Here is a 25,176-nt window from a genome sequence, read left to right as displayed (position 1 = left end):
CCTCCACGTACCCCCATTTGGAGATGTGTTAATGCAATGTTGCTTACTCACTCTCATTCTCAGATCCTGTTGGTACTTCCCATATCAAAGGATATTCAGGGCAACATTAAAATTTGCCTCGGAAATTGCATTAACTGGCATTTAGGGCTTAAAAGGGAGAGATTAAATTGTTCTATTTTTTAAAAATCTGTGGTATTACTTTGCAAGGAGTACACCTTAAGGGAGGCAGTTTTCATGAGAGGAAGTCCTCCTCCCAAGTAAGCACAAGATCCTGTTGACTAAACTGAGCTTAAGGCGAGAACAGAGAGCAGAAGTCTATAAATTTTATGCTTACTGATGAAATTTCAAAATTGTTTTCTTTTTCACAGCATATGTTCATTTTTATGTGCCATCTTTTGTTATGGGACAATGGCATGCACTGAGGGGACAGGCGGGAGACTGATTCTCACATGTGGTTTGTCATTAATTAGTTGTGTGTGGCCTGGGTTCAGGCACACGCAACTTAATAGTGACAGAGCCAGAACGGGGTTCTCTCTCAGCCTCATTTTTCTTATATGGAAAATGTGTGTAATGTGGGGGTTGGATCAGACAGGGGTCTTGAATATTTATTGTAGCAGACTTTTGTTTCTTTGCCTTTAGTCTCTTCTTTTGTTAGCCCATCCCTGCTTCACAAGAATCTGTGCAGTAACAGTCATGAAACTCAATCACCTACCTTTAAAAATAAAATTTATGTGTACTTGGCTAACTCAGTTGGTAAAGCATGCAACTCTTGATCTCAGGGCCATGAGTTCAAGCCTCACATTGGGTATAGAGAGTACTTTTAAAAAATGCTTCTTAGATCATATCCAATAGTTATCATTGTACCAGCATGACTGTACTCCTGGCTCAGAGACCAAGACGGCTTTTGTATGGGAAGTGAAGATGGCCACAAACTAGGAGGGTGTGGCAGGGTTTGCAGACTATAGTTGAGCCTGAGAGTCTCCTTTCCTACAGTCTATGGCACTTCCATAGGAGGGATTGCAAACACATTAATGCCAAGAAGCCAGTTACCTGGACTTGCCAAGGGGCAAGTGCAGTCTTGTGAGGTTGGATACCTCCAAGGAACTGGGTTATGCAGAAAGAATGGAACATGGTTTCATGAAAGAAGTGGCAGTGTTAATATGAACTCGGGCCATGGAGGACAGTGTAAGAGATAGTGCTGGCTGGAGTTGGGAGGGCTGCATAGTGAAGCAGGCATTCCTGATTTCCGCAGCTGCCTTGGAGAGGCTCCCACCCAGACGTCACCCTGTGTGCTGTGTTCTGTCTCACTTCTTCCCTCATGTTCAAGGACTTACCTCTCACTGTCCAGCTCCTCAGCACACACAACAGACTCTTGAGCGAAAATAATCCCCTTAGGGCTTTCTTGGACTCTTACATGCTCTTTGCAGGCAGGCAGACCTCATTTCGAAGTGCAGCTCTGCCACTGGGCATGTTTTTATCCTATTTCTGGTTTTCTTCATTCACAAGGAGGAAGAAAGGCTGATAAATGCTTACCTGATGCTGGGATTTAGGGCAAGCAAAGCACAGAGATTTCCATTTAATTTATGTCTTAGAAAATCTATGTGGGAGATGCCTGGGTGGCCCAGTCAGTTAAGTGTCTGCCTTTGGTCAGGTCATGATCCCAGGGTCCTGAGATCGAGTCCCACATTGGGCTCCTCACTCAGCAGGGAGCCTGCTTCTCCCCTGCCTGCTGTTCCCCCTGCTCGTCCCTTCACAGTCTCCTTCTCTCTCTGACAAATACATAAATAAAATCTTTTTTAAAAAGATTTAAAAAGAGAAAATCTCTGTAGTAGTAAACATGATTATCTATATCTCACAAATGAGGAAATGTGAGGTTTACTAAGCTTGAGATAATTTATACAAGGTCATACACCAATGGAAGAGTTAGGTACAACCTGAACTCTTGGTTATTGTATTAGTTTCCAATGGCTGCTGTAACAAAATGCCACAAACTGGGTGGCTTAAAACAACAAATTTATCCTTTTTCTGTCCTGGGGGCTGGAAGTCCAAAACTGAGATGTCGACAGGGCCATGCTCCTTCTGAATCCTGTAGAGATAATCCTGCTTTGCCTTTTCTAAATTCTCCTGTGTGCTGGCAATCCTTGGTGTTCCTTGCACTACAGATGTATCACTCCATCTGTGTGTCTTCCGATGTCCTTGTCACAGTCTGTCTGCTCTTTCTTCATCTATTTCCAAAGTGCCCTTTTCTTATAAGGACACCAGGCCTATCGGATTAAGGGTCCACTGCACTCCAGTGTGCCTTCATTTGAACTAATTATATTTGCAATGATGACCCTTTTTCCAAATCAGATCTCGTTCTAGGGTACTGAAGGTTAGGGCTTGAGGACTTCACCCATTTTTGGGAAATACAATTCAACCTGTAATAGTTACAGTGTTGAAACAAATGCCTGTGGGGTCATCATGAGAAAAAAAAATGAAGCAATACATGTCTCCTATCTGGCAGGTAGTAGATCCCAGGAGTTGCTCACTTTTCCAATAAGATGATTTTAGGAGATAATTCATTAATCCAAAACATATATTAAAAAGATATGAATGAGAAGCAAGGTGGCTGACCACTGTGGAAGCAGTTTTTGGGCACAGAGCTTTTTGGATCCTTTAAAAATGTACTGACACCAGAAAATCCATTGCCTGTTTGGTTTTCTCTTCAGTTTAATTAAGGCACTGTAAGATTTGAACTGCAAGCCCATTTCTCTTGTCTTCTTTAATAATTTTCTTGGCAAAATTAAAAAGAGGAAAAACGAGGATGGGAACATGTTTCTTCTACCACATGATGAAATGTTTACATAATCATTCCAGAAGGGGAAGATTTGTAAAAACTAAGGACTCCTATGATCTAGGTTAAGAGTACTGCCACTGTAAAGGAAACATGGTCCAATAATCAAAAAATGATGCCCATATAGTCAAAAATTTTTCACCTGAGTGGTTTCTAAATTACCATGATGAAGGGAAATTGTCCATTTCATTAATTCTTAGAATTTTCTTTCATTTTCCATTTGTTTCCTTCGACCCAAGCTCCTGCACTCCTTCTTTTCTAAATTTCATAATTTCCTTCTCTCCAGGGGTTGGCCTAATGCTTCCTGTCCTCTCCTCCCAGACTTTCCAGGTTTGCTCCTTACTTTTGAGCTTTTGATTCTTCAGATTCTGCATCACAAACTAGCAAAGGCTCATTCTGACAACGACAGGACCATGAGTAAGAGTTGTGGATTAGAAGAAACAAATTGGGCCAAGTCCAAAAGCTTTTTGGTTAGCAAAGAACATGAGAGGATTGGTTAGACTTATTTTGTCTCCTCACATACGACGGTGAATTATTTTGGGGTGGAGATAATGTTAAGCTTGATTCATGTATCAGTCCTGCTAATTTTCCAGGAGGCTGAAAACAGAGACATCTGTGGATTATGAATCTGGTGGCTGTTTGAGTATTTTCTCTATGCAAGGCATGGTGCTAATCACTGGGGAAGTTTCGATACTTGATACACTGGCATAACAACTGCCAAGTCCCAGGCTTGAATGCACAGGGGGTTTCCGGAGCCTCCTGGGTGTGCCAGGGCTCAGAGCTAGCTCAGAGCAAAACGAGACAGGAGCAAATATTGAGGTCAGCTGTGCCACAGTGTGCAGCATTCCCCGTTTAGCCTGAAGGGGCCTGCTTTAGGCTTGGGTCACAGGGTCTTGAGTAAAGTTATAGACTTCGTGAATCATACATTATGAATATCATACATTTTGAAGGAATTATAAAAATATTAGATACTAGAATTAGGTTCTCAATAATTTCAGCTAGCTGGAATAAGATTCAGTTTAAGAAGGATGAGTGTAACTTCATGAGTATAGGTCCAAATAATACTCTAACTCCAGGTCCAGAATAGGGGAGAAGCCACTCATGGAGAGGCAGCCTGAGGGACAATGACAGGAGGTTTCAGTTTGCTGCTGGTCCACCAGTGTTGATTCATCAGTGTGATGGCAGCAGAAATGTAAATAATACCTGAGACGTCCTCAGTGTTTATAGAACTGATAAGTGATTTCTAGAGTATTTTGTTCAGTTATGTTTGTTATGCCTTATGAGATAAAAATTGAAAAAAGTTGGAGCTTGTTTACTGGGAGCATGCTGAGTGGCAGAAACAACATCATGTCTTCTGAAAGAGGGCAGCTTGGCCTGGAGAAAAGAAGACTATCTGCTGGGTGGCCACAGGTCAGAGAGCACAGTTTTTGGCTTTGTGTGGGTCCAGAGGGAAGAACCAATCTACCAATAGTATATGATATAATAATATATAATAATATGATATAATAAGGCAGATTTTAGTTTAGATGACACCATTTAAATATGACTCATATATTAACTAAGATTTTCCTGCCAATTCATGTCATTAGAAGCCCCTTCCTCTGCCTGTGAAAACATAATGTTCTCCCCAAATTTGTATGGCCAGACAGTTCACTTACAAGGCTTTTGTGTTCATAAGACTTGACTGAAGATTTGGAAAGATGAGGAGATTTAAATCACAGCATTTTAAAAATATTTAAAGGTCAGTGTTAGATATTCCTATTTTTAACTGTTCCTAAGTCACTTCCACAACTCAGAATCCAGTTCTCCACCCAGTTGCTTAACATTCTTTTCTTTCCTAGGCTGTTTTTTGTTTGTTTGTTTGTTTGTTTTGTTTTTTGTTTTTGTTTTTGTTTTAACCTCTTTCTCTTCTCATATGAAGTTATATAGCTGTGTTTTTTCTTGTCTTGGCTCCTACTAGCACCTGCCCACAGGGTCATGTCTTTCTTAGGTAAGGGACTTATTAAGTGTCTTAGTCCATTTGGGTTGCTATAACAAGGATAACATAGATTGGGGAGCCTATAAATGATAAAAATTTCCTACAGTTCAAGACTGGCTGCTTCAGTGTCTGGTGAGGTCCCACTTTCTGGTTCAGAGACAGCCATTTTCTTGTTGTGTTCCACATGTTGAAGGAGAGAGACAACTCTCTGGAGTCTCTTTTATACGGAATAGTAATCTCATTCATAAAGGATCCATCCTCATATTCTAACTCCATCCCAAAGTTCACTCCTCCTAATACTATCACATTAGCAATTAGGTTTCAACATGTGAATTTTGAGGGCATACAAATATTCCATCTATAGCCTGGAGATTTGTCTGAACACTGTTCTCTACCTATCAGAACCTCTGATACTAGCTGTTTAGCTAATCCATTGTCTTAGCCCACTCTCTTTGCAAGTTGAATCCCTGTGAGAATGAAGTGGGATACTCAGGAAATACTACCTCCCTTCTGCCAGGTGGTAAGGCTGGTAATCTGTCTGAGTGACTGCCCACCTGGAATCAGGTAGTTGTGCTCCAAGCTTCCACTGTAGCGTGGGACCTGGGTGTTCCCTCAGAAGACCGTTAGTTCTGATAGAGTATCCTCTCATTAGCACTACGTTGGGAATGGCCAGTAATTGTTTGGCGTGGATCCTAAAGCCACATGACAGGAGTCACTCTTAGGTTGATTTCAATTATTCCTTTAATAAGGATGTGTTGGGGCTTCCCACAGCCTTTAATAGTGCTAGAATGCAATATGGAGTGAAATCCAAATTCACACTGTCATGGAAATAAGAGTGTTGCTGCTGTAGACTGAGTGTGTGTATTGCCCCCCAATTATATGTTAAATCCGAGCCCTGAATGTGATGGTATTTGGAGGAGGAGCCTTTGGGAGGTGATTAGATAGGGATGGTAGGACCTTCATGAATGGCATCAGCGTTATAAAAGAGACCACAGGGGGGCGCCTGGGTGGCTCAGTGGGTTAAAACCTCTGCCTTTGGCGCAGGTCATGATCTCAGGGTCCTGGGATCGAGCCCCACATTGGGCTCTCTGCTCAGCGGGGAGCCTGCTTCCCCTCTCTCTCTGCTTGCCTCTCTGCCTGCCTGTGATCTCTGTCTGTTAAATAAATAAAGTCTTTAAAGAAAAAAAAAAAAAAGAGAGACCACAGGGATCTCTCTTGTCCCTTCTCTTCGCAAGCACAGCAGAAAGACAGCTGTCTATCAGCCAGCAGATGGGTCCTCGCCTGGCACCCCACCTTCCCCGCCTTCCAGTGCCATGATCTTGGACTTCCCAACCTTCAGAATAGTGAGAACTAAATTTCTGTTGTTAATACGCTATGTAGTCCATAGTATTTCTGTTACAGTATCCTAAACAGACTAAGACACTATATTGCTAAGGAGGTGTGCATGTGTGTCTTTCTGAAAGAGTTGTGGTAGATACTTGGAGGGAGAGAAACGTCGTAGGTACCTCAACTTCATGGAAGGATCCAGGCTTACATGGCTTCAGATGTTTGTTAAGGCTGTTGTGTCCAGACTCCCCTCTTCTTCCCTATGGGACATGGGATTAAGACCACAATGGCTAATGCTTCTCAGTGTCTGATGTCCTGCTTGTTCTCGGGTCTATGGCTATTTAGTGGTCTGCATTGAAGTTATAATTATAAGTAATAGTTACGCTCACCAAGCTTGCAGGCTGATACACTTGATGGTCTCATCTCTGAGTGTCCTCAGGTGCAGGAATCGTGAACATATTAATAGAGTAGAAGATGACTAGGTTCCTTGGGGAGAAACCCCATCCCTCCCGATAGAAGCATGGCGTAGGCAGCCTCTTCATAATGCAATTCCCAGTGGCAGGTGTTTGAAGAGCTTTGGAATAAAGGTGTGTGGTGAGGTAAAAAGACAAACAGAAACGGAAGGTACCCCTTTGTCTTAGGTAAGCGAAACACATCCAGACAGCTCATCTTGGGTTCCTAGAATGTTTAAAATGGCAGTGTTCTAAACAAGACGAAACCAGAGAGGGAGACAAACCATAGGAGACTCTTAATCTCCGGAAACAAACTTGAGGGTTGCTGGAGGGGAGGGTGGTGGGAGAGAGGGGGTGGCTGGGTGTGGGACACTGTGCTATGGTGAGTGCTGTGAATTGTGTTAGACTGATGAATCACAGGCTTGTACCCCTGAAACAATAATACATTATATGTTAATTTAAAAAAATGGCAGTGTTCTTCGGTGGAAAGAGAGGCAGAGACCTGAGGAAGGGGAGAGGATTTTAAAGATGTATCATTTAGGCTTTGGTACTGAAATCCCTGTATTTTGGTAGAAAAAGACTTAGTCTGGGGACATAGGTGTGCACAACCTCACTGGCCAGGGCTGAAGTTGCGGTTCTAGACGGAGCCCCAGGAATCACTCCCTCACCATGAGTTAATGAACTGTAGGTGCGGGGACTTCCACTTCCATGGCTTCTTCCGAGGCTCTGGGAGGTACCCTCGCAATTTTACATTGAAAATGTGTATTTGTTTTTATAAAGGTCCCTCTTCATAATAAAAGTCAGCATCAGCCCAGCAAAGCATGGAGTGGTCCCTGTTCCAGGGCAATAAGGACCAATAATCTTGCTCCTACCTCTGGTGCCGCTATTGGAGTTAGGAGCTTAAGATCTTTCCTCCACCGTCACAAAGACCACGAAGCAGGACTGAAGCAGGCAGAACTGTGACATGTCCTCGACTCTGAAACTGGCTCTTGGCATCCGGGAAAAGGAGCAACAACTGAAAAGCCATTTATAGAAAATGTGGCGATTCCATAACCTTACTTCCCAATAGAAAAGGCAAATGGAGTAGAAAGATAGCTTTGCTTTCTTTTCCTTTTACCTTTATGAAATGTCCCCTTTTAAGGCAAGACATTTGTATAGGTACCCCAGTTTTCTTTGGGTTAGTTTTGTAAGGCATATCATGTATAGTCATTTTCTACTGCAATTGTAACAAATTACCACAAACTGGGTGGCTCGAAACAACAAAGCTTATTGTCTCACTGTTCTTGAGTCCAGCAGTCTGGAATCACCAGGCTGAAATCAAGGTGTCTGTAGGGCTGCATCCCTTTCAGAGACTCTAGGGGAGAATCCCTTCCTTGCCTGTTCTAACTGCTGCTGGTCACCAGCGTTCCTTGACTCCTGGCTGCATCACCTCCCTTGTCTCCCTGATCATGTGTATTTCTCTTCTCTGTGTATCAAATGTCCCTCAGCTTTCCCTTTAAGATTTTGTTTGTTTGTTTGTTTTGAGAGAGTGAGAGCAAGTGAGCCCAAGCAGGGGGAGGGAGAGGGAGAATCTCAAGCAGTCTCCACACTGAGTATGGAGCCCACCATGAGGCATGGGGCCCAGTGTAGGGCTTGATCTCACGACACTGAGCTCATGACCAGAGCTGAAATTAAGAGTCTTAACTAACTTAACTTAACCAAGTTAAGTTGGTTAACCAACTGAGCCATCCAGGACCCCCTTCCCTTAGGCTTCTTTTTTTTTTTTTTTTTAATATTTTATTTATTTGACAGAGAGAAATCACAACTAGGCAGGGAGGCAGGCAGAGAGAGAGGAGGAAGCAGGCTCCCCGAGGAGCAGAGAGCCCGATGTGGGGCTCGATCCCAGGACCCTGAGATCATGACCTGAGCCGAAGGCAGAGGCTTTAACCCACTGAGCCACCTAGGTGCCCCTAGGCTTCCTTTTATAAGGAGGCATGTTAGGGCACTTTGTGCCCACCCAGATAATATGGGATAATCTATCTCAAAATCCTTAATTTACTCATATCTGCAAACTCTTTTTTTCCAAATAAGGTGACATTTACAGACTCCAGAGATTAGGACCTCTTCTCTTCAGGGCCACCATTCAGTCCATTGCACTATTCTTTGACTTGTAACCTTTCTGTGCCTTCTATTTAAGGTATGTCTCTTATAAGTGATTCTGTTTAAAAAAAAAAATCTGACACTCTGTGTCTTTTCATTTGCGTGCTTGTTTACATTTAACAACGTTGCTGATTTATTTAGGTTTCAAACCACCATCTTACTAGCTGTTTTCTATTTGTCCTACTCTTTTTCTCTTCTTCCTTACCTTCTGGATGGACAAAATATTTTTCCTTATCCATCACATTTCTTTGTCTCAGTCTCGTGTACATGCTTTTAAACTGAGCAAAAAAATTTGCATCCAGACTTTCAGTTGCAAAGGCATCTGGGAAGTGTGTCTTTCAGCTCTTCCACTCTTTGGTGCAGAAGTGTGCGAGGTGGTTGAGGTGGGAAGTCCGCCGTATCCAGCACACCTAGTGAGTTAACAAAGCTGTGATCCTTCCCCCACTTTTCTTTACACATCTTTACAATTCTTTACAATCTTCATTACACAGCATGAGTCCCTCTGTGTGTTCACGGGCTTTCCAGAACAAAATACGGAGCTTGGAGATAATGGGTGCTTGGATATAAGCTTGGGCATGGAACGTGGCCATAAACTTAAACACCATGACACCTTTATATCTTTATAACACTGTAGTAGTTTGTTGAGAGGACTAAACTGAGGAAATGATTTCACAGCTTCTGTCTTGATTTTGGAGGGCTGTCAGAAAGTCTGATAAGGTGATTAATAAATGGGAATCGAGAATACAAATCAGTAAAAGAAATCTGAAAATCTTTTCAGTCAGGTGATACCGGCAAAGATTGATGGAGGGTGTAGTGAAAATGCATTTTTTATTACATCTCTGATTAGTTCTGCCTTCACGGTAGATGGAAACATATCTCCACGATTTGGAATTATACTTTCTTTTTAGTTTTGGTATAAAGCAGATGAGAACGGAATAAAGCAGGGAGGGGCAAAATGAGATACTGGTTTGGTTCTGTTCCAAGTCAGTTTGGCACAGAAATTACAGCCAGAAATGGAGTGTCTCATTATGATTCCTCATGTGCTAGCAACAGAGGCTGAATAGATAATTTGCCTTAAAATACAATCCAGAATGGGAGTGAATGTGGGGACAGTTGCTGCTACCCAGAGAGCAAACAGGCTTCTGCAGCAGCCTAATGATCTATGCAAAATGGTTCGAAGTGGCCCTTGCCAGCCTTGATGTTTGCTGGGCTGAGTTTTAGTTAACCACTCCTCAGGGTGGTGCACATTTAAGTAGGCTTCCAGAGACGGATTTGTGGAGTACTCAACCAGGTGATCTCCTCCAGAATCTGTATATGGTCCTGTCTTTACCCTTACTTGGAACTCTTGGGACAGGTTTTTCAGAATTTAATGTTATGGACAGGTCTCTTAGAAATTTCTTAGTAGTAGTAGTGATTTTGTGTCCTAAACAGTCATCACTATTTGGAAAGAAAGTGCTAGAAAGTAGAACGAGTTTATATGACATCTCCTAGAACATTAGTTTGAGAGATACTGTTTTCTCAGCCAGGATACCTCCCCAGTAAATTATTCCTATTCTCTATTCTGCTTGTTGTTGAAAAGACTGCTTTTCAGAGGAGGCCAAGTCACAAGTTTCTGGCCAAAAAACTATGAGAACTTTGGAGAAGAGTTTCTGTTCCTGAATAAAAAGACATAGCCTCAGGAAGAGGACTGTAGTTTTTTGGTCTTTACTGCTTAATGTATGGATGTAATGCCTGGAGGTACAGTAGCCATTTTGTTAATGTGAGGATGAAAGTCATACATCAAGGTTGGGGGGCAATGTAGGAGAAGACAAAGAATTCAGGTTCTTGATATCATCCTTGATCAACTACAAGAAGCCACAACTGTCTGCCTTCAGACTTCATTTCTTAAGAAAAATAAGTCCCCATATAGTAGTTTTATGTTTGTTGAATTTCTAAATTTTTTGCCCCAGATTCTTCTTCTGTCGTGTGGATCGACTTCAGTGACACAGCTCCTCACCCACTTCTCCCAACACATCCTACCTCCATACTGACATGTACTTGAACCCACTGATAAACCAATACCCTAAGTAAATCAAAATTGTAGTTTAAAAATGTTTAAAACGTTAAACATTTTTGCACATCAGACCTATATTATTTACTTTATGTAACCCTTTGAAAGTACTGGGGAAAATTACAGTGTATTAACAATTAAGGAGTTTCCATATAATCCCAAAGGTGAGTGAAAAATTAGAAACTGTATTTTTAAAAATTCAGTGTAACATTTTGATGCATACATGTTTGGAAGAATTATCACATGAGCTATACTACTTAAGTTCAACAATTTTCATTTTGTTGTATTTGCCACATCACACAACTCTGATACCACTGGGATCTGAGATCCTTTACATGTGACTTATAATAGTTAAGTAAAATTCTGCATTAATAAGTTTTAAGGAATCTTTGAGAAGGAATTGTGTGCAGCTCTACCAGTTTCCCTCCAGAGATACAGACTTGGATGTGTCTAGATGTGAGACTGCTGGGCTTGCAGTAGAACATTGCTTCCGCACATTCTTACACCATTTTGGTCCAGGGGCCTTCTGAGCACAGTTCTTAAAGTATGGTCTATTGTGGTCAGGATCAAGAATGAGAACTGGGTGGAAATGCAGATTCTTTGGTTCCATTTCAGTGCTTCTAAATGAGAGATGCTAGAGTCTGCCCACCAACAAGGCTTTAGCTTTCTCACGAAAGTCTGAGAACTAGTATTTTTGAGAAATCAACTATATAGTATTAGAAGGTGGTGGTTGAGGGCTTGTTATCACACATTCCTTCTTACAGTTGATCTTCTTCAAGATATACCACATGCAATTTTTTTCCCTCTAAAAACACTATCACAAGGGACAATTTGTGACCACAATAGAGATAAAAAAAAAATAATCTTACTGGAGCCAGTGGATCTGTTGTAGACCAAATTCACTGCCATGGTCAGGTCTTTGTGGATGTTGATTACTTCTGTTAGTGTAATTTATCTAATGTACAAAAAAAAAACAACAGAGGAGCAAATTAATGTTTAAACTGCTCCCCCTACATTGCTCATGAACTGAGCAGAAATGTGACACTCCTTTCCTGATATGACAATTTAGGGGAATTCTTGCTGACCTAGCCTTTGTTTTTTACTTTCAAGTTTCTCGCCAAAGACACTGAGGAAATAAACGGTGTGTAATTGTAGTATTCAGTAATATTTATATTCTAATTCTTACAATGTCAGAAGCTTTGGTCTGGAAGCTTTTGTTCAAAATAAGTGTATGTGTATGCCAGGGGGTCATACAAGTCATTCTTAATGTGAAATCAGAGCCTTTGGATGGAGAAAATACAGATGAGTGTGGGAATATGGGGAATATTAAGGAATCTCTGAGAAAGATTCATGCACAGCTCTGCCATTTTCCCTTTGGAGAGATACCCATAGACTCATCCAGATAGGAAATCCTTAAGCTTTATTTTGACCTGTATTCTAAATTTCTTCCATTTAAGAGAGAATGAACAGAAAGTCAATGATATCAGAATGAGATGATTCAGTGAGTCAGGTTAGTGGGACCAACAGTCTCATTGTTCCTGGGATTGGGGGGGGGGGGGTTTCCTGGGATGCTGGACTTTATGTGATAAAACCAGCAAAATCTCAGGCAAAACTAGAATGGTTGGTCACTTTTATCTCTGTCAACTGAGAAAATTCCATAAAAATTGGTGTTTTCTAAATCTTTTATTTCCCTATAATGGGTTCTTGCTGTGAACATAAGGTCCCCCGCCCCAGCAGCCAAGAGAATCTTAACTTTTTGTCATCACCAGATAGTAGCACAGGATTCGTGTTTCTAAGTGAGAACCTCACAGAATATTAGGCTAATGAAACCAAGGTCTGAATCTTAGGAAGGAGCAAAATGTTATCTCTTCCATGGAGGAAAAAGCTGTAGCTTTGACTCTTCATGGATTCTTGATCACAAGGATGGAAGTAAGACTAGAGCAGTTGACTTAATTAGCTCTATGACTCGTGAGTTTTGTCTTCCTGAAATGGGAGTAGAGCCACCCGTCTAATAGAGTTGCAGATCTGAGTGAATGATTACTGATTATACGATGCAGCTTTGCTAACTCTGGAGTCACTGGTGGAGCGTGGCTCATCACATAAGCTACGCAGCACACCACGCAGGTCATTTTTAGGCCTATAGTAGGAAGATTGGGGTCTTAGTTGAGATGATTGTTTGCACATTTGTGTGTAGCCATAAAAGCACTTGAGATAGTTGTCATTGTTGATGCATGAAACACCATCCTTATTGATCCATGCACACTCTTCTTTATGTTTAATAATACAATAAACTACTTGCTAGACTATACACAGGCTAAAACCTCACCATTACTGATAATTCACTTCTCCCTTCTTTCTTATTTCATTCTCCTGTTTCCCTCAGAGGTAACCATGATCCTGAATTTTGTAAATTATCTTGTAGAGCTTCCTTTTTTGTTTTTTTTTTTTTCACTCAATATCATGTTATTAAGATTGATCAAAGTGGTCTCGTGGATTCTCTTGCTGCATAGTGTTCCGTTGTGTGACTGTACTGTGATTTCTTTGTCCATTTTTCTCTCAGTAGACACTGCAGTATTTCCAGAGTTTTGGAATTGTGAACAGGACTTCTATGAACATCCTCTGCGTGTATCCTGGGGTACCTGCAGAAAGATATTTTCTGAGTTGTTATGAGGCGGTGGAGCTGCCAGGCCATAAAGAACATAGATATTCAACTGTGAAGTGGAAATTGTTTGTCCAAGTGGTTGTAGCAGCTAACACTCAAATCAGAAATATATGAGCTCTCCTTTACTCACATTTTCCTGACATTGCCAGTTGGATAGGGTGGGGTGTCAAATGCTCTCACTGTGATCTCAGTTTGCTTGTCTCTGATTACTAAAGAAATTGAGCATCTCTCTCTTTTTCCTCAGTCATGTGATTTCCTTTTCTGTGAAATGTCTGTTCTTTCCACAAGTGAGTTGTCTGTCTTTATCTTACTTGCAGGATACATGTGACTTTTTATTTACATTTATGTGGATTTCACATTATGTGTATGTGTACACTTATTCCTAATACATATTTCTAATATGAATCCTTTGTTGGTTTATGCATTTTACATATCTTCTTACAGATTATTTTTTACCTCCACTTTCTTTACAGTATCTTTTGTTGAACAGTATTCTGGATTTTAATATAATCAAAGTCATTAATTATTTCTTCTATGGTTAGCCCTCTGTTCTTAAGAAATCTTTCCTTACAGCCAAGGTGAGAAAGACACTTCCCTGTATTTTCTCTTAAAGGCCTTTTTTTTTTTTTTTTCCCACTTCTGACACATCCTTAAAATCCATCTTGGATTGATTATGTTGTGTATAATATGTACAAGTGTTCCAGGTTTTTTTTCACAGACATAATGCTTTTTTCATCTCTATGGAAAAGATCCTTTTCTGGGCTATCATTCTGCTCAGTTGGGGGTATGAGCCCTCAGTCTGGTTGTGTGTGCTGGGGACAGGGGGAGGCAGGTGCTATGGTAGGTGGGATGGTTCATCATTCCTAATTCCTAGTATCCATCCAAGTCCTAATCCCTAACATCTGTGTTTCTCTCAAAACCACATTGTAAGGGGATGGGGTTAAAAATACATCAGTATCTAGGTGTCCCTCCAAAATTTGTTTTAATTAGTCTGGGGTGGAGCCTGTGGGTCAGTATTTTTCAAAAGCCCCCAAGGAGGTTCTAGTGTAAATGCAGGGCCCAGAAGAGCTGTTCTATGTTATGTCCAGAAATGATTTCAAGTGGGGAGCCAGCATCATGCTGTGCTACTTTGCCAACTTAGCAGAAACCCCTAGGATGATTTTCAAGCTAACTTTTCTCCCTATAAATCTACCATATCTCATTGCAAAGAAAACAAAAAGTTGAAAAATTTAAGAGTAAAAAATAATTCACAATTGCGTAGCTTAGTTTGTATTTTTCCTTCAAGCTTTATCATGGCATGTATATGTGCATTTATGTGGTTTAGAATCATCTTGAAAATCATTAAGAGCATTTTTCTACAGCATTCTTCTGAATTACTCTTAAAACTGTTTAATAGTCTATCCTATTATAATTATTATGTATTGTTCATACACACTTACCCTGCCCAAATCCTATTTCATTCTGCTTAGGGGCTGATTTTGCTTATGGTGATTGTATTTCTTATTTTGGAGTGAAAAGAAAGCATATTTTGGGCATTGTAAGTTAGCATTTAACAGTTTTGGCTCCAGCATCAATGAGATCTGGGTTCAAACATCACTTACCAATGGCATGACTTTAGGGAAATTTTTCTACCATTCTTTCTTTCCTCTTATTACACATTAACATGAAGATAATGCCAACCTCTCCCACACAGAGATCTATTTAAGATTAAATGAGGTGAATATGAGTTGCTGAACACAGTGCTGAGCACATGCCAAGTATCTGATGAACTTAGCTCTCTGCTAGCTCTATGCACACAATATCTGGTGGTTATCAAGGGCAGCCCTGTCCCCCTTGGCTCAAGGGCCAGTATGATTTGCCTGACCCAGTTTCTCTGGAAGTAAATGTCTACTAGGAGGAAGACAGTCACCACGATGGACTCTGTCATTGTCCAGCTCAATAGCCAGGTGCAGAACAGGCTGGAAAGCTATTTGTTCAAAGGAAAAGGTAAAAATGTATTTTTTTTTACTTATTTTTATTTTACTTATTTTATTGTTACTCTAACAATGGATGCTGCTCACTGACTGGCTGACTCAAAGTTAGAATAATTTCTCCCTAGGATTTTCCTTTATTGTAGTGAATAGGTCCCTGCAGTTGAGAGGCAAATGCAGTTTTGCAACTATGGAACCAGGTGTAAACACAGCTGGGGATCTGCCTGCTTGGATCTCCATATCCTCTTGGAGCCCAGAGGATCATAAAACACAAAGTAACAGCAAGCAAAATAAAGAGTCAGCGTGTCCACATTTTCTAAGCAGAAGAAAGAGTAGTGGGGAAAAAGAAGAAATGCAGTGAGAGAAGACGGATTTGGGTTGGAGTGCTGTACGGTGAATCTGGTTGTTATGTCCTGTTGAAGAGAGCTCACCTCTGCATAGAAGAGCAGCATCTGCACAATGTTGGACACCTCATCGGCAATGCTTGCTTTTTGAGGACAGGAGATTTGCCTTATTACTGCAGTGTCCCCAAGAATTTAGAGCAGTGCCTGGTATATAGCAGGTGCTCAAATGGTTGACTGAATGGTCAACCACTGCCCATTATAACACTCAAGGGACAGTGAAGAGAAAAGAATCTCTTTTCTGAACCAAATTCATATCAGCGGGAAAGACCTGGTGGGGAAAACACCAATGTCACTTGAGCTCATGAGCTGGGGGTAGCAGCCTGCCCACACAGAGCCAGGTGGACGGATGAGGCTTTGGAAAGACAGACTGCAAAATGTCGAAATATAGTCATGAACCCAAGATCAGAACTTGGGAGATGACAGACCCGAGAGCAGCAGAAGACACTCAGAATTCTGAATCTCTGGTCAGGTACCCAGGGAAGGAGAGAAAAATGGTTCCAAGAGACAAATGTGGGTGGGTGAGTAAACTGTCCATTGAGTTGGTTTTCAGCCAATTTATGCAAAAGCTGGAAGGTGGGCAAATGCACCACAAAATAGTGACCTCTAAGAGTAGTATTTGAAGCCTAAAATTCAGAATGCATGCAGGGGTGCAAAATGAGTCAGAGCTGATAAAAGTATCTTTTGCTTTGTTTTAGCCTTTTGTCTGTTCAAAACCAGAACATGAGAAAAGTCCTACAGTCCCTTAGATTTGACCAATGGCTTTCAAAGTATAGTCCTTGGACCAGCAGCATTAGCATCACTTGGAATAGTGTTAGAAATGTCAGTTAGCAGGGGCGCCTGGGTGGCTCAGTGGTTTAAGCCTCTGCCTTCTGCTCAGGTCATGATCTCAGGGTCCTGGGATTGAGCCCCACATCGGGCTCTCTGCTCAGTGGCGAGCCTATTTCTCCCTCTCTCTCTACCTGCCTCTCTGCCTACTTGTGACCTCTCTCTCTGTCAAATAAATAAATAAAATATTTAAAAAAAAATGTCAATTAGCAGCACCCACCCTGGACTACTGCTGAATTTGTAGGAGGAGGGAACGATTTAGCATTTTGTGTTTCAGTAAACCTTCCAGGGAACTCCGATGCTCACTAAATCTCAAGACACACTAGATTAGAACATCAATCCTCCACCCTACACATGGGAAGCTTGAAGAGGAAAAGAAAAAAAAAAAAAAAGTCCCCAAGCTTTACTCCAGAGCAGTTAAAACGGACTCTCTGTGGTGGGCTCTGGCCATGTGTGTATTTTAAAGTCTCTTAGTGAATTGAATGTAAAATCGGGGTCAAGAACCTAACTCCAGTTCAGGTACCAGCAGCGCCATCGTGTCCCCAAGGAGTTTATTAGAAATGCAGAAACTTGGGCCCTTCCTGCTGAAAGAGAATCTACATTTTTAACTAGATCCCAGGTGACTGACTGATAGGCACATTCAAGTCTGGGAAGCACTTGTATAAGATACAAGAGTTAAAGGAGAGAAATCAGGATTCGTATCTTGCCTCCACTTTATTGATTTATTGATTTACTAAAATCCCCTTTTAAAGAAAGGGGGAAAATAGGGGTGCCTGGGTGGCTCAGTGGGTTAAAGCCTCTGCCTTCAGCTCAGGTCATGATCTCAGGGTCCTGGGATCGAGCCCCGCATCGGGCTCTCTGCTGGGCAGGGAGCCTCCTTCCTCCTCTCTCTCTGCCTGCCTCTGCCTGCTTGTGATCTTTGTCAAATAAATAAATAAAATCTTAAAAAAAAAAAAAAAAAGAAAGAAGGGAAAAAATGACCCCAAAAGCCAGGATAAACACATTGACACTTGAGGCACAAAGTAAGGTTTGGAGTCAAAGAAAGGCAGATGTCAGGAATGCCATGTGAAGAGAGAAACAGGTGTTCTGTAAACCTTAGGTGCTTGAATTGCCCATACAACTCTTTTGACAATACTTTGGTTATTTGTTAGCCAATAAAATAAACACAGTAGGACAAAACCAGGGTCAGTAACCATTGGGTGATCCCAGGCCACGGTGTTGAGTTTGGGAGAGTAAAGATATTTGGATTGTGCTGTAGTTTCCAAGGCATGCCCTGTCCTCCCCTCTTCCCTTGAGGAGTCCTGGTGAGTGTGTCCGGAGTCTGGAGGTGGTACACCACAGCCAGAACTTCTGATGGGGAAGACCTTGGGAATAACTTCTGAACTTGATTTGATTCCATGGCAGGGAAGATGAGCAAGGCAATGACTTATTTATTAATAGAGAAACAAAACCCAAAAGCCACTCATGGTTCATGGAGTCTAGGAGTGTTGGTCTCTTAGGTTTTGTGACAAAGTCAGAAATAGTGTGGATACAGTGTGTTGATACTTACAAGCCATGACAAATGTCCCTGGCTCTGGTTCATTTCTTCTTATTTTTTGTTAGCCAAATAACACAGGACGATCATTCCTACAGCTTTGGGGTTTCTTTTTCTTTTTCTTTTTTTTAAGATTTTATTTATTTATTTGACAGACATAGATCACAAGTAGGCAGAGAGGCAGGCAGAGAGAGAGGAGGAAGCAGGCTTCCTTCTGAACAGAGAACCCGATGCTGGGTTTGATCCCAGGACCCTGGATTCGTGACCTGAGCCAAGGCAGAGGCTTTAATCCACTGAACTACCCAGGCGCCCCCTTGCGGGGTTTCTAATTAGAGCAATAACCATACTTCTGTTGACCTAACGCTGATTAATGCACCAAAGTCAGCCTCGTCATGGGTCTCTGGTGGAAACCTCTAAAGCCCTGCTCTGGGCTCTGTCATTTTCCAGAATATGATCACTACCTTGACTGAAAGTTAGTAAAGCAGCATTGATCACTACTATGATGATTGGAAGGGTCGGGAACCAATACAAATATCAGGACCTAACCAGATACTCAACTGAGGGCATGATAAAGCAAATTTTACAAAAACATAATTTATAGAAGAAAAATGTCAAATGAGAAACTGTACAGCAGCGGCAACTGGAGGAGGGGTTGAGGGATTTGAGTCCTTTGGAGCCTGATTGTTTTTGTCTGTGTGAAGTGGTAGCCAACAGTGCGGCCAGGTACCTTAGGCATGAATCACGCTGGCAGCAAAGAAGAGGCGCTTCTTCCCCACCTGGGGAGCCACCCCAGCTCTAGCACCGTTGTAAGTTTTTGTGTTCAGACGAGGTTAGCACGTTTCGATTGTGAAGTTAACATTTGGAGCAAGTTCATATGCAGGGGCCTGATGGATGGAAAGACCTGAATCTCTGTCCTGTTGATGTTATAAGATGAGGACATGAAGGGCCCCAGGAGCCTGTGGGTCTCCTAGGATTACACGGCTGATTCATCCTCCTACATAGGAGTTGTGATTCTGAATCGAGTACCTTCTTGCTGTCTTGTCTCTCTCCCTCCTTCAGATGGAAGTGTTTCTGATGTAGCATATCCAGCCATCCTTCTTGGCTTCCCACTTTCCTAGACTGGTTCCCACTCTGATGAAAAGAAGGACTGCATGGGAGGCATTGTTCTCTCCCTTACCTCAAAGGCAGAGAGTACAAAGGTCAGGTCTCAGCAGTCGCTTCCTCTGGATAACCTGGGTCTTCCCTGCCCTTACAGACCTAGCTCCAGCCCCTCTTTCCACAGACTCTTCCAGTCCTCCCTCTGTGTTCCTCTGTTCTTTACCTTCATCCCTCCATTCTTCCTTTCACTGACTGCTTTAGAAATATTTACGGAATGCCTGCTCCTTGTCACACCTTGGTCGCAGTGCTGGGATAGTACGAGGAACAAAACAGACAGTGTAGCTTTTCTCCTAGTCCTTATTGCTGGAAGGGACCAACAAAGATGAAGAAACAGATAAATAAAGCAAGCGAGTGGATTCCCTGGGATGGGGGGAGGAGGAGGGCTGCTCCGTTAGATGAGCTCCGAAAAGACCTCTGATGGGATGATGTTTAAGAAACTGGAAATACTGAGGCAGTGGGGTCATGTGGCTGCGTGGGGGGAGTTAGTGCTAGGCAAGAGAAGAGGCATTAGCGATGCTCAGTATATTTGAGGAAGAGCAGGGAGACCTGGAGGGGCATTCGTTCTGCTGCCTGCTATTGGTCCATTTTCTATCACGTCTGTCCTAGGGCTATAGATGAACTTCAACTCAGCTACCCTGTTGGGAAGGGAGGTTATGGAAGATGATTAGAACTGTCTTTTGAGGATTGTAAATCAAAGTATATAAAGCATATACGGTAATGCACATGATCTACATAAGGTATATGATGCATATAAAGGAAACGATATGTTAAATGTACAGATACATATATAATGTATATAACGCATATAAATAACAATTCCTTACATAGTGCTGTAGGTTTAACTTTTATCCTTGACATTGTCTTGATCACTGTTAATTTCAATTCTACCCTGAGGATCCAGGGGCGGAGTAAAGGTCCTTGGCAGTAGCTCTTGCCACTCCTCAGTGGAATTGCTTTTGTTATTTCGCTTGCACTCTTGTTCATACATCAGAATCATCGGGAAAGGCCGTTCCGTGATTTCTTGGTGAAACAAATTGTTTCTCCTACGTGGCCAGAAGCCAGCCTGGCTTACCCCATGCACTCTTTTACAGATTGTGTTTGCATGTCTGGAAGGAGAAAGCACTGTGCCCTCCATCTGATTTTTAAGACAAGCTATAACAACCGTGGTGGTACGGATGCTGGCTAACACAGGTGGCAGGTTAACCAGGGCCAGGCAGTGTTCTAAGCCCTTGGCGTGATGTTTTTCCCCTCTTAATCCTCCTAAGTCTTTGAGATACGTCGCAGTATTCCTCTGTTTTCCAGCGGAGGAAATGGAGGATTCAGACTGTGTCTGTAACTTTCCCCCAGGATAGCTAGGAGAAGGAGAGCCAGCTGGCATGCTCGGTTGTTTTGCTCTACTACTTGAAAGTGTTTATAATCCCAAACTCATATGTGCTGTAATTAGCTTTTTATCTCATTGGCCTGTTGTTTGAAGGGTATTTAAGGGATTGGAAAAGGTGAGAGATACTTTAATTTTTCTCAGGTTGATACTGAAATAAGATTTCTAGCTTTGTATACAAATTTCCTGGGCCAAGAGAGCAGCACGAGTTTGGTGGATTCTAGACGCAGTAGAAAATCAGTCACAAGTTGATCCACGATGGGCCATTTAAATCCATTGAAATGGATTTTGGGGTCCTTCCCTTGTGCTGAAGATCGGCATCACCCTCTGCAAATTGATACTCTTCTGTGCTCATGACACCCAAGTGAGTGCGAGTTTATCCATGAGGGGGTTTCTTACATAGGAGTTTGGGGAACCCCAAGTCTTAATCTTGCTATCAACATGGCCACCGTATTTGTTTGGCCGTATAGACAAATGCATTGTTGTAGTACTCTTATTCAGATCTTTTGGTTAAGTTTCACGGAGATATTTATCTTTTCACTCACTTGCCCCCAGATTGTTTATTGAAGCTAATATTCCTTTTTTTTTTCCTCTTCCCTTTGACACTTTTTTTTCATTTCTGCAGTTTTTTATTTTTATTTATTGTTAATTTTTTATTGTTATGTTCAGTTAGGCACACTTTATTTTTGATGGGTAACTTACTGAGTCAGTGTCTGAAGGCTGTCTGGTCTTTGATTTTGAGGAAACAAAATGCATGGGCTTTGTGATATTCCTTTTTTATGAGAGCATTGAGCCCTATAGGTTTATCATTTTAATTTCAGATATAACTTTACTTGTGAGCTAAGGCTTGTTTCTTTAACAAGTTTGGTTGTTTTCAGTATTCCCTGACTTAAGACTTCATGAAATAAGCTGTAACTAAAAGGGGATAAACAACTAAAAATATTTATTTCAGGAAATAAAAAAGTTAACCAAAGTATTTTATTGGTACATTCTTGGACAATATCACAGAATTGAAAGAGAATGGAAAGGGGGAATTTTTCAGCAAGGATGTTTTCCACTAAATTGGCACATAAGCAGCAAGATTAACGAAAGTACTTATTACAAACAGTAAAAAACATACATGCTTTTTTTTTTAAAGTCCTTATCACACTGGTCAGTCATAGAGGGGCATGAACAAAACCTCAAGACATGAAAAATCTGTATTCTTTTCTTCAAATAGCTTAATCATTATTAAAATTATTGCAAAATATCCATCTACCTTAATTAAAATAACAAAAGAGAACACAAATACGAATATTGAACATAAATTATTAACATGTACTGTAAAATACGTTACTGGCATGCATTCCAAAGAGCAAGACCTCTATTCAGTTCAGCCAACACATTCCTTTCACGGGACCTATCCTCATACCAAAGATAGGTGGGGCATACTTTCTCAGCACAGTTTTTGGTCTTTAAATATCGTTTTTGTCTTAAAAAAAATAACATGATTTGCAGTAGAATTATAATTATAATTATACAGTCATTACATACATGGTTTTAATTTTCTTTCTTTCCTTTTTTTTTTTTTTTTTTTTGTCTGCCGAGATCTTTTTAACATTTAACTTGTTGCAAAATTTTCCCACATATTCTGCCGTCTGAGAGAATAGGGCTCTATGGAAACAAGGCATTCAAAAACAAACAGTGAACCGAGGTACGACATCAGATGGCAAAGTGCAAAAGTCCTCACAAACTGTACAGAAAATTTCAAAACCTTGCAGTCTGGAAGTACATACGTAGAAAGACAGGTCAGCCCCAAAACGTTCACTGTGGCTCTCGGTGGTTCATCGTACAGAGCCTGGGTGGGACTTGAGTCTCAACGCTCCCTGTGGCAGGGAAGGTCCAAAATTGCAGCCGAGTTGGCAGTGCTGATACCAGTGACTTATTAAGCCAAGATAAAGTAAGAATATTTCATAAAGCAGCTGTGTAGGACACTTGGATCCTCTAACATTGGTCTCCTGGCTGGGGATGCTCCTCCAGTGATAGGCAGCGGGCAGGACCAAAAGAGTCCTATGCCAGGTTGGGTGACGAAATAACTGAGGGTCTTCCTTCTCCATGGTTCCATGGAATGAAACAGGTTAGATAACCAGGTTATTATAACTGACATACTTCTTTTTTGCAGCAGGGCCTGGAAAAAAAAAAAAATGTAAGAGTGAGTTGTAGCAATCATCTTATTTGCAAAGGTAGAAACAGACTTAGATCTGGATGACTTGGGTGCAATGTCAAGATGGAACCATGCCCCAGTGAGGAACACACATCACTCTGGATTCCTATGATTCTTTCTAAGGTTTTGTCTACTAACATCTGCAGTGCCCAGCAATTCTCAAGCCATCTGTGCTCTCTATTCTGAGATGTCCCCAACCTTCCCCTTTAAGGTTTATAATGGTTAGTAAATTAATTAGTGGATGTTGTGCTTTCTAATCAGCTGACCCTAAGCTGAAAGGGTCCACCCATGTTGCAGTGTATTTTGTTGTGTGATCTTCTCCCAAACCTTCTCATAATAAATGGCCATTGCTTGGGACAGGTCTGTCCTGGGTCACGGCGACTGATTTCAGTTGACTATAGATTAGGTCAACCAGTGCCTTCTTCAGTTCTGATTCACACAATCAAATTACTGGTGACTGACTTGCACAGAGTTATCATCAGTAAGTTATAAATAAGTTATAAATGGTAATTTATCTCACTTAAATCTTACCATGCATACCTTTTTGTTTGTTTTCTTTAAATAATAAATTACTTTTCTATCTGGTACAGTGCTTCTAGAACTCAGCTCTACTCATTCATTCATTCATTCATTCATTCAGCAGATATGCATCAGTTGCCTACCATATGCCAGACATGGGGCTAGGCACTGACGAGCAGATGATGAGCAAGTCAGACCCTTTCCTGTCCTCATGCTGGAAATGACACCAAGATCCTGAAGTATTACACTCTAGCTCTCAATACCAAGTAAAACAATTACTGTGATGTGACATGTTCTTTATTCACTAAATCTTAGTAGTTTTGCATCAGCTTCTGTTGGACACAAAGTAACTGTTAAGTGACATTTACTGATGGCTTATTTTATTTACTGTTTTTTATTCTAAGGAGTATTGTTCATTTACTATAAACAAGTAACAAGAATTCTTCCACACCTCTTAAGTAGGGATTTATATGGGAATTCAGGAGACTGGAGAAGCCACAATAACGTACTAAGAGTTTGTATCTGAACTTTGAGTAGGTAATGCAGCTAGTATATTACAGATACATACATGCATGTGTACACCATACGTAAAGACAGACTTTATTTCCTGGGTTAAAAATTCAGACTCTCCTGGTAAATTCAGATTAGAAGATTCCGACTCATTTCTCTACTAAATCACATTGCATTTATTAACTAAAACGAGGTTAAAGAAACACAGAGGTCCTCTGGAAAATCTAGTCATGAGCTGGGTCATGCTGCATTGTCCTTGATAAATACACGGTGTCAGTAATGCCCCGTTGTTAACAGAGGGCCCCATTGTTAACAGAGCCTTCACTGTCTTCGCTGATCTGCTTGGTTTGAGTATAAGGAGGAAAACTTTCTAAAAATGTTTTCTTTACTCCAAAGTCTACTTATAGTGTCATAGCTAAAAAACTCCAGTAGATAGTTAGAAATAATCACAGCCTGCCTTGTCAAATGGTAGTATAATATTCTCAACAAAAAGGGGAGATCAAAGAAAAAACCCAGAGGTTTAATGACCTAAATATCTGAGTTTACCACTATCATGTAATGATTGTGTGACTGTTATCCATATAAGCATAACTGTCTAGTGAAAAAAGCAAGACATACTTGAAATTCCTCGAAGAGGTTACTTGAAAACACCAATTTCTCCAGAAAAGTCTTCACCAAAAGAATAAGGAAGTTAGAAAATATTGTCCTTAAATTGTAAAGCTGAGCATTGTTTTGCATTAAACCATCATGAAGATGAGCTTATGTTGTAAAAAATTCAAAATGATAATAATAGTAATGGAAATTCACTGATGCTTGGCATGGATTATCTTCTTGTGTTTGTAAGCCTTGAGGTGAATGCTGTTATAATTCCTGCCTTACATAGGACGGGTTCGACGCTCAGAGGGACCAGCATTCTAAACTGGGGCTAATGTTTGAATCTACAGTTTGCTCTGCAGACTACAGTAGGAAGACCATGCTGCAGCTGGACTCACCTGACCCAGGTTCTGATTTAACTCTGTCCACTTATTTGTTTTGTTTTTGTTTTTTTTTTTAAAAGATTTTATTTATTTGTCAGAGAGAGTACACACAAGCAGGCAGAGAGGCAGGCAGAGAGAGAGGAGGAAGCAGGCTCCCTGCCGAGCAAGGAGCCCAATGTGGGACTCGATCCCAGGACCCCAGGATCATGACCTGAGGCGAAGGCAGTGGCTTAACCAACTGAGCCACCCAGGCGTCCC

The 25,176-nt window shown here is 41.2% G+C and overlaps 1 protein-coding gene across 3 annotated transcripts in view; it reads right to left on the bottom strand.

The window, feature by feature from the left end:
- Positions 1 to 21,667: 21,667 nt before the first annotated feature.
- Positions 21,668 to 25,176, bottom strand: part of GRM7 (glutamate metabotropic receptor 7) — a 921,897-nt gene continuing 918,388 nt past the window's right edge. For all 3 annotated transcript variants that reach the window (XM_045989695.1, XM_045989696.1, XM_045989697.1), the window contains one exon: positions 21,668 to 22,876. Coding sequence is in view for 1 of the 3 variants with exons in the window: in XM_045989696.1 (XP_045845652.1) it covers positions 22,827 to 22,876 (50 nt within the window). In the remaining 2 variants the exon portion in view is untranslated. The remainder of the gene's footprint in view (positions 22,877 to 25,176) is intronic.

Source organism: Meles meles, chromosome 20 (assembly GCF_922984935.1).
Source record: "Meles meles chromosome 20, mMelMel3.1 paternal haplotype, whole genome shotgun sequence".
NCBI lineage: Eukaryota > Metazoa > Chordata > Mammalia > Carnivora > Mustelidae > Meles > Meles meles.
This window is presented reverse-complemented; position numbering and strand designations above follow the sequence as displayed.